The 10,678-nt window shown below is 46.1% G+C and overlaps 1 protein-coding gene across 3 annotated transcripts in view; it reads right to left on the reverse strand.

Annotated features, from left to right (window-relative positions):
* The window catches only part of LOC147635215 (peptidyl-prolyl cis-trans isomerase ppi1-like), a 32,440-nt gene extending 21,965 nt beyond the window's left edge, over positions 1-10,475 (reverse strand). The window contains exon 1 of one of the 3 annotated variants that reach the window (XM_086802429.1): positions 10,134-10,475. In XM_086802429.1, the coding sequence (XP_086658555.1) occupies positions 10,134-10,385 (252 nt within the window). In that variant the 5' untranslated portion in view covers positions 10,386-10,475. The remainder of the gene's footprint in view (positions 1-10,133) is intronic. The other 2 variants (XM_086802431.1, XM_086802430.1) reach the window with 2 other exon arrangements.
* Positions 10,476-10,678: the final 203 nt, after the last annotated feature.

Raw genomic sequence — 10,678 nt, forward strand, 5'->3', positions numbered from 1 at the left:
GGTGCCCGCCCGTTAGTCTATCCCTAACTCAGCTCGCCAATCAGCCTGCCTAGCTCCAAGCTTCCCCAAACCTCAAAGCTAGTGTTGTGTGCGTGTAGCACACAGTAGATACACACTGTGCACATGACACCTAGCCAGTCTCGCGGTCCCGTAGAGCAATAGAATGCTCCTCAAACTCCACCCAAAAGCCAGTCTTGCACACCTCATGCACTGACAACAAATGAAAACCAAGTGCGGGGACGTAAAGAATGTTGGAAGGTTGGCGATTTCGAGCATGTGATCTATGGCTAGAAGGTGCCTCATAAGTGGAGGCATGGGGAATTGAAGAGCCATATATAGGCTAGAGTGGCACCTTGTCATAGTCATCTCCTCCGCCCGGTGTTTTGGAAGGCAGCTCACCGGGAGATGGGAGCCCGGTGGAGGGATGCTGCACTGCCCGTTGGGGGTGTTCGTGGTGCTCGATGGTGATGAGTCTCCTACGTGCGTTAGTCGTCCGCTGCGCATCTGACACGGTATTAGAGCCCGAGCGTGTGTGGTCCTCGGCGGCTCAGGCGTGTGTGGTCCAGGGCAACCCCCTCACGCCTCGGTGGCTTGCGGAGCTCGAATCAAGGGAGGGTGTTGGAAGGTTGGCGATTTCGAGCGTGTAATCTATGGCTAGAAGGTGCCTTGGATTATCCCATAAGTGGAAGCATGGGAAGTTGAAGAGCCATATATAGGCTAGAGTGGCACCTTGTCATAGTCATCTCCTTCGGCCGGCGTTTTGGGAGACAGCTCACCGGGAGATGGGAGCCCGCTGGAGGGATGTTGCAGTGCTCGTTGGGGGTGTTCGTGGTGCTCAATGGTGATGCGTCTCCTACGTGCGTTAGTCTTCCGCTGCGCATTCTAACAAAGAACACGAGAGAAATGCTTACCCCCTCTGCCATCGAGAATGATCTCCATTCGGCCCTCACTGTGTATCGGTATGGTGGAATTGTCGCCAATAAAAATGCAACCTAACTGCCATTTTAGATCCAGAAAGAAGTCACGGGAAGGAGTCATGTGCCTGGAAACACCACTATCAAGAATCCATTCCCGAGTATCCTTTGCAGTGAAGCCAACTTCCTTCTCGCTCGAAGAAGATGAAGCATCCGTGTCCATTATCTCTAAGTGCACAAAGGTTGGAGTCTTTGCAGTTGAAGCTGAAGAATCATGGGACACTTCCTCCAATAGTGGCCTTTCTCGCCACAATCATTATATGTCCTCTCGGCCTTCAGTTTCTCTCGGTCTGAGTCGGGCTTCCTCTCAAAAGACTTCTCCGATGAAGCCTTCCCTTTGCCCTTGTTATTACGGCCTTTCGACCATTGGCCAGTTAAGGCCTCAGAACCTGATCACATGTGGTGTGCAATTGAGGAAGATGAAAGAACGAACTCTGGCATTGACACGATCCCATAACTGTGCCTGTGCCTCCCGTTCCTTCCGAATAAAGGGTAACTCCCCTTCCTCTAACTCCGGCCGTGGAACCCCAACAACAATGAAATCAGCAAGGTCATAAGACTTCAATACAGATTCCATCATTACCTTCAATATGCCATAGTTGTTCCCGTCCAACTGACGGTCCACTGGGAACGTGGGGAGTGTTGGGATCTTCATGTGCTTCTCAGCCATCTCAAGTAAATCTGCCATTGCGGGGGTGTAACTGAAAAGGGAGGGTGGGTGGGAAAAAATGAAGAACTAAATCTGCAAGTGGCTGTCCAGCAACAAGGCCCGCCTTTCGCTTGCTTCTCCTCTTCCCGTATGGCCCAAAACAGTCCTCCAATCAGCAACACAAACAGCCCCCCTCTTGCTCACACAGTTCCTAAGATCTTCCAAGAGCCTAGAGCTCTAATACCATGTCAGAATATGCAACGGAGATGAAGACAAGATCTGAAAACACTAGAGCAAGTGCACAGCAGAAAGACGCAGAAATGAAGAGAGAGAGAGAGAGAGAAGCGTATAACTCTGCTATATACACACGAGAAAATCCCAGATACAAGATATGAAGTGTGAGGGGGCAAGGGGCCATTTTATATGGCCCCAGATGACCAGTCGGCCTGCTGAAAAACAGCCAGACTGCCCTCTGAATGTACACGACCACTAGCACTCCAATCGGCTGCTATAAACCTTGTCGGCCAGCACCAACTGAGTCGGCCAGCTCCTAACAGTCACGTCGGATACCACACAGAGGCAGGCGGGCAGCTGACAGCCCTCCACACAACAAAAAAAAAAAGGGAATAATAGGGAAAAAATATGGAGAGTGGGGAAAAATGAGAAAACACCTAAATCAGGTAAGGACACCCACAACAAAGGCCCTGGTGTAAATATACAGACAAGAGATGACTGCTAACAAAGGCGGCCTGGACCAGCAAAGGAAAACACAGATATGAGTCCTGCTGAAGGTGGCCAGATGGTACCTGATATGCGGATGAAGTGGTACATGTGTGATGAGGTATAGGCAATGCTATATATAGTGAAGGGGGGGTGCTGGTCGGTCACCATAAAGGTGTAGGCCAGCAACCAAGACAAAAACCCCAAAAATATAAAATATAAAATATCCAGAAAGTCCCTTTTTAGGGCTGGAAAAAGTGTTGTTTCTTCACACCCCCTCTCAGGCCAAAAAGGGGACCATGAGAGAAGATGAAAGAAGATGAAGTATGCCAAGGTCCCACACAATCACAATGGCAGAAGGAATGTATCCCCCTCTGGAATCAAAATCTAATGAAGTCAGAGAGGGCGATCGTGATGGCAAAGGTGGTGTGGATGAGGTGATGTTCATGGGTTGATCGTCTCCCAAAGTATGATCTTGAACAGGATTCTCCACTGAGTAAGAAATAACATTCCCTATGTGGTCCAGATCAGAGTTTGGAGAAGCACCTTCTGGTGAGAAAATCGGTCCTCCGGGAGTGCGGGTAGACGATCCATGCTGTGTGCTCTCGAGGTCTTCAATCCCTTTGCTCATGATGGCTCTGTGAGGGCAAAAGGACGGAAGGACCAGATATACGAGAGATCAGAGTAAAACCACACAGCATGAAATATGTGAGTGTATATATAAAAGGGTGAGTGCAGATATGTACAAGAGCACTCATATGAGAGGTTACTCTGAGCATAAAGAGGACCAGTGCTGAAGCAGAGAAGACGTCGCAGCTGAAGCACGGTCGATGACGAAGGCTTGCGTCGATGTGACGAAAAGCACTTCGAGGTGATAGTGGCAGCGAAAAAAGGTAACGTCAATGATGATGATGGTGGTGCAGTCTCTAATGACACGGGTGCTGCATACCTGAAGCAAAGAGGGCTACCATCCCGAGTGGTGCAAGCTCTGGTGACACGGGTGCTGCGTACCTGAAGCAGAGAGGACTGTCATCCCGATGTGTAGCAGAGAGGGCTGCAGTCCCGAGTGTAGCAGAGAGGACTGTTGTAACTTGGTTGAACACAATGCTAATCAATACACTTAAATACACTAAGATTTGATGGACACTTACTCAAATACAAGAAGTAATTTGCTGAATTGACAAGAGACACACAATGAGCCGGAACGGCCAACCCCTCCCTCAAATAAAGTATATTGATCTTGGGAGAATCAAGTACATAGTGTCATGGGCATTTCTGACCAGATTTCCATACCAATGCATATGAATACAGTATTGCAAACAAGTGATTGCCGATGTAAACTTGCAATCCACACTACCCTCTCAAGTGCCCATATTCCCTACCATTTGCTCTCTATTGTTCCACCAACACATGGTAGCAACAATCTGCAAGAGAGTACGTAGGACAAGAGAACACTACATAAGGTATGTGATCTTGTAATCCGGTTCCTCCCTCCTACTACTTGCTTCCATATTTAAGCATAAAAGCTTACCAATTGCAAGTAGAGTTGATGACAACGGAAGTCTTCGCGATGGAAGTCCTTGGAGTGATGAGATCTTCGATTTGTCGCATTTCTTCGCAGCAAAAGTCTTCAAGAGGATGAAGGGAACCTTGGGAAAGCTTCCTATGGTTCAACTTGAGAAAGGAGGGCTGAAATTAGGGTTTTCAGCAAAAAGACCAGAAATTACAGCAAGAAAGAGAGCTGCTTTGCTGAATTTCAGTCATTGGGAGTGTGTACGACAGTGATTAGCATCCGGAAACACTCTTGGAAGCTTGAGAAATACCTTAGCAAGCTTGGAAATGGAGTTGGGTAGGAGAAAGAGTAGAAAATGCAGCCCAACAGCCCTCCTGAAGGAGGCACCAATCTCTAGAGAGAGGAGTGAGGTGGTGAGTTGTGCGGTGTAGGTGGCAGGCAAGTGCTTTGTGGAGCAAGCTAGAGTGGACACATGGCTGGTTACTCCCTTTGTACAAAGGGGATAAGGTCTGGGCAGTGGACATTGGGTTATGTCCACCTCGGGACATCAGTGTGTGTGAACACCGAGCTAGTCATAATTTATAAGTGAGTTTTGGTCACCCAAAACTTAATGAAGTGTGTACACACTCACTTATAAATTAGTGCTAACTCCTAAGGCTAGGTTTATGACCAATGCTTACCACTTGTCACATGCCACATAACCATGTCAGCAGACAATTTCACACGCACGGTTCGCGGGCGGCGTCCCCATACCCAGAACTACACATTGATCAAGCGAGCATGAAAAAAGCATGCAATTTCAATGCACATAAAGATGCTATGCAATGCAGCATTAGTATGGACAATCCCCGTTCATGAGACTATACCAAAATAGACGTGCTCCAGGCAAGTACACGAGGTACCAGACCCAATGGAACACCAAACCAACAAGCATTTCCGGGCATGTACAGACATACATGATGAGAAAGCACAGGTGGACCAATTGGGTGGCCAAATGGTGACATCTCCCCTCGGCTTCTAAACAGTTGTCCGCAACTGAAAAGCATCCAAATATATCATCTACCCATTTAGCATCAATGGGAAGATGGTTCTTAAACTTGACAAGGTAACGCCTCACAACTTTGCCTGCAGCAAGCTTGCGTTTCTTGTGATACACAATCTGCTCTGGCTGCAAGATCCCCTCAAGCTCTTCCACTTCTGGTAGATCCTCAATGACCATTTTACTGGGCTCCGGCCCTACATACTTGCAAAGGAGACTCACGTGAAAGGCATTGTGTATGTGCCAATGACTAGGTAATGCCAATCTGAAAGCCACTTCATTGATCTTCTCGATCACTCGAAAAGGCCCATAGTACCTGATTGCAAGCTTAGGATATGCACCCTCTTTGCCAGGCCTCTTTGCAAGTCTTGCTTTCTCAAATTTCAGCAATACCCAATCATTCTCTTTAACATCCAATTGCCTTCTATGCTTGTCGGCAGCTGACCTTGCAATGGCTGTCCGCACTTGAGCAAAAGCAATATCCAAGTCTCTTACATACTCATCAACTGCAAATATCTCATCCTTTGTGTGAAGGATGGGTGGCAAAACCACCTTACCATAAACAATCTCAAACGGGGCCTTTTCTGTGGATGCATGCACCGTGTTGTTATATGCAAATTCCACAAGCGGTAAGTACTTCTCCCAAGAAGACTTCTAATCCGCCACATAACATTTCAAAAGATCCAACACGGGTGAATTTGCAGCCTCACTTTGCCCATCCGTTTGAGGGTGATAAGCTGATGAGAAGTCCAATTTGGTGCCCATATTATCAAATAAGGCCCGCCAAAAGAGACTTGTAGTCCTGGGATCTCTATCCACACAGTGGATTTCGGCATTCCATGATGCTTGAACACTTGTGCAAGATTTTAACCATATGCTCAGCTTTGATGGTCTTTTTGATCGACAAGAAGTGAGCTTGCTTGCCAAACCTGTCCACAATTGTCTAAATTGCATTATTACCGTGTTGGGTCCGTGGCAAGTCCATAATGAAATCCATTGTATTTTTTCCCCATGGCTGCGTGGGAATAGGCAATGGCTGAAGCAAACTTGGTGCCTTTTGCCTATCAAATTTTACCTTTTGACAGGAGATACATGCACGTACATGTGCCTCTATGTCCTTCTACATACCTGGCCAAAAGAAATACCGCTCAATCATGTGCGTAGTAGGCATTATGCCTCTATGACCAGCATATGGAGGAGCATGGCACTCATCCAAAACCTTTTGCCTCATGTCAGACACCACACATAGGCAATTATCTTTCATGAGATAACCCTCTTTGATCACATATGAGGCATGTGCATGACAAGCCATCAAATCAGCCCAAATAGTGGCAAAATCAGCATCCGTATGATACAAATCACGCATGGCAAACAAGTCCCCATGAGAGGCAACCGAGATAGCTGCTACATACGGCTTTCGTGACAATGCATCAGCCACTACATTCTTCTTTCTTGGGGTGTGCAAAATCTGAAAATGAAACATAGAGAGGAAATTGGCCATCCCCATGTGCTTCTCTGACAGCTTAGTTTGGGTAAGAAAATACCTCAAACTCTGGTGATCTATCTTGACAGTGAAATCAGCCCCAAGAAGGTAATGTTTCCATATAGTAAGTGCATGAATTACAGCCAAGAGCTCTTTCTCATAAATGCCAAGAGATAGCTCTGCATCATGCAATCTACGGCTCTCATAAGCCACGGCATGTCCCTCTTGATTAAGAACAGCTCCTATGCAATTTCCAGATGCATCACATTCCACACTAAAGGGCTTTTGCAAATCCAGAATGATCAACACTGGACCATGAGTAGTTCCATCTTTCAATTTAAGGAATGCATCCCTCTCTACATTAGTCCATTTGAACACGGCCTTCTTCTTTGTCAAATCATGCAAAGTGCCGAATGAACCTGCGGTAGTAAGAGCATAATCCAAGAAAACTACGGATCTCATACACCGAACTCAATTCGGGCCAATTCCGAATTGCATCAATCTTTGCAGGATCCATCCGCACTCCATCTTTGGACACAATATGCCCAAGATAATGTATTTCTGACAAGAAGAACTCACTCTTCTTTGCATTTATGAACAGTTTATGCTTACGGAGTTCTTCAAAAACAATGGCCAAACTCAAGCTCTATGCCCTGTAGACGGGGCATTTGTAAGACCAAAAGGCATAACAAGATACTCATAAAGCCCAAATGTTGTCCTGAAAGCAGTTTTGTGTACATCTTCAGGCACTACACGCACTTGATGATATCCACTCTTGAGATCAATTCGGCTAAAGCATGTCAATCCATCCAACTTGTCAAGAATGTCGTCTATGCGTGGAATCGAAAACCGATTCTTGATGGTAAGCTTATTCAAAGCTCTATAATCCACACACATACGAAAGGATCTGTTACGACCCTGTGTTTTTCCCTCTGGACAACGAGCACGTGGACACAAGCACGGGCACAGGACGCACAGTGTGGACAAGCATCAAGTTTGAATGTGAAAAGGAAACCTATAAGTGTGGCCAGCCCAAGTGTGAAAGGGGACAAAAAGGATTTTTAAAGTCATAAGGTTTTTAAACCTTTGAAGGATAAAAATAATATTTAAAGGCATGCGTTTTTGCTATTGCATTTGGCGTTTTTGAGAAAAACGCATCTTTTTCCTATATAAGGAAAGGTGGCAAAGATTCGAGGGGACAGGGGTGGTGGTGAAGCCATGGGTGATCGCCGTGTGGAAAGGTGGCCGCCAAGTACAATGGTTCACTTATTTGTTGTTGATTCTTGAGATCTAATTCTACTTATGGAAGAGTCTTCCGCTATCAGTGATGCTCTTGAGTACTTTGTTACCACTGCAGTTTATATTCCTGCTTCCCTTCCTCATTATGAGGAGTCTTACCTCTGCCTCTCTTTGTGATGCTCTTGAGGATGCCCCTCCCCCTGCTAGTTTGATGCTGTGTGCAGGTTTGTTGTTTTGGAGGATCGACTTTTGGACCCCGTGGGATGCTTTGGATCTATGGTTGCTAACCGTGCCTAGGGAACAATGGTACTTCCAGAATCTTTTCTACAGAGTCTTTCCAGAGGATGCTTCTTTTCAGCATTTGGCACAACTCTTGTAAGTTGTTACAAAATTTGAGCAGATAGACTCAGAGGGTTCCAATGATGAGGAGCAGCCTGCTTCTCCCAGGATTGATTATCTATAGGATCTGATCTTGGTTGGTTTTGAGGTTTTTCATACCTTCTCCAGGAGAGAGAGTGAGAGAGAAAGATGGAGAGGAAGCACAAGTGTAAACCTGCTCTCAATATCATGAACCAAGAATACATGTCCCGAGCAAGAGGAAAGAAGACCTCGTATGTGAGGGACTGCAGCAAACAATGCTAAGAAATGAAAAAGGAGTGAGGGTATGCTGGCTATATATATGCCCATAAGTGGGCAACCGACCAGCTCACAACTAGGGAAAAAAGTGCCCAAGGCTCCATAAAATGGCTTCCTGTTTGGTGTCCTTTGACCATGTTAGCTAGCGGGGCTGGTCACCCCTCACACCATTTACCCATATTTATTCTCGCACTTTTTTCCCTAGTCGTGAGCTGGTCGGCTGCCTACTTCTAGGCATATAGCCAGCATACCCTCACTCCTTTTTCATTGCTTGGGCTTTAGCATTGTTTGCTCCAGTCCCTCACATACGAGGTCTTCTCCCCTCTTGCTTGGGACATGTATTCTTGGTTGATGATATTGAGAGCAGGTTTACACCCGTGTTTCCTCTCTCTCTCTCTCTCTCTCTCTCTCTCTCTCTCTCTCTCTCTCTCTCTCTCTTGTGTTTCCACTTTCCCTTCTTCCGTTGTACATTCTATCAACGTGTACAACCCAATCAAAGCTTAAACATGTCCATGCTCTCTTATGCATGGTATTAGGCTTTGTACATCCATTTGTTTTGGCCTATCACTCACTCACTTGTTCAGTTCTTTGGCTTGGCACTCTCTCGCCTGTTTGTTGACAGCAGCTCCTCTCAATGTAATCATACTCCTGCTTTAGGTTCAATCATGCTTAGCACCTTGTGCCTTCACAGGTCCCCCGCTCCTAGACTACGACGCCTTAGTTTACTATGTTCTTCCCGCCATTCTCTGCCCCTGTAGCCTCCTACACCGCTAAACAGCCCTATGCCCTGCACCACCAAGAAACAGACCACTCTTCCAAGCTCTGCATGTACCACTAACACACTTTAACCCTAGGCAGCAATGCCTGATCATCATGTGAGTCCACTATGGCTGCTGTTACCTAACTGCAGAGGTCATTGAGGCTAGTTGGGAGGAGAGCTCCACCTAAGCGATGGCTCCTATTGAAAGATTGTGTCCCCCCCTTAAGACAATGCATTTTTTATGGGTAGTATATCCAATGACCATACTTGTAGCCTGAGGCCACATTTCCAGCTTTCGGGGTTAAATTCACCATATGATATGTGTGCATAACTCACAGTCAAAACTACCAATTCATACTAAGAAAAATACCAGTCAAGGAGGCTTCTTGGGTTATGTACACCTACTGTAGAGGATGAAGACTGTAGTAGTCCTTTTTCGGCCTAGAAGGAAAGGGAGAGCCCTCTCATGTTGAGTACACTAATGGCCATTCAAAGGTTTCTTTTGCTAAGGAGTGTTAGCTAGTTAGTTATACAGATCGATCCATTGTGCATTGAACAAACTGGAGGTGAGCTCCCAAATGCCCTCCTTGATGTACTACAAGCAGTTGTTACATAGTCTCACTTACGAGTAGGATAGTGGTGGTCTTTGGGATCTGTAAACAACCCGGGCATCTTACCATGTTGTAAATTTGTCCCAGATATCACAGGTGTGATGCACAAGATCTGCATAGCATAGAGTAGTGGTAGGACATGGAGTGGCGGTAGGACAATCATAAATGGCTTAGCCATCAATGATCTTTCTTCATTCTCACTCTCAGAATTCGAAGCCGTTCCTTGTCAGACAACCATACAGTACCTAATGACCAGTTCGCAGAATACACTACGAGGGTGGAGTGACATGTCCGCTTAAAGATCTGCATAGCATGGAGTGGAGGTAGGACAATCATACATGGCTTAGCCATCATAAGTGGCATGTCCGCCTAAAGATCTGCATGGCATGGAGTGGCGGTAGGACAATCTTATTTTCAGATCTCTACAGCAATGAAATCTCATGTTGTTTTATTCCACTCCAAAAAGAAGAAGAAAAAGGAAGAAAAAAGCGTGGGGAAGGGTTAAATACATCATATTGGAAGGATCGGGGCTCACCGAGAGCTTGGGCCTGTGTTGCCTGAGTCGGAGGGCCAGCATCAGCAGCAGGAAGGCGAAGAGGGCGGTGCCCACGAAAACGAAGGACTTGCTCATGCGGGAGGGACCCTTCTTCTGCTTGCTCTGCATGAGCAGAGCCCTGGGCTTGATCCGCGCCATTGCCAACCCACCAATTCACTCTTACACAATAGGGGTTGAGGCCCTGGAGGGAGGCTCTAGCACGCATGTACGATGAGATCTTGACTGCAGAACCAAATTTGCAACCTAGAGGAATAATTTCGCCCCTTCCATAGAAAAGCTTAATTTTGAAAAGTCTGATTTAGATGTAAAGGGATTTAGAAAATTGGTTAAACTTCAAACAAACAAAAATGGGATTTAGAAAAATCGTTGAAGTTTTACCCTTCAAATGAAAAAATGAGCTATGGCTACTCATGCAAAACCTATGATTTGTGATCTATCAAGGATTACATATTGGCTCATTTTATGTTTATTCTATTAACTAGACTAGCATGGACTGTT

The sequence above is a fragment of the Cibotium barometz genome, chromosome 9 (assembly GCF_041138505.1).
Source record: "Cibotium barometz isolate CiBa-2024 chromosome 9, ASM4113850v1, whole genome shotgun sequence".
NCBI classification, from domain to species: domain Eukaryota; kingdom Viridiplantae; phylum Streptophyta; class Polypodiopsida; order Cyatheales; family Cibotiaceae; genus Cibotium; species Cibotium barometz.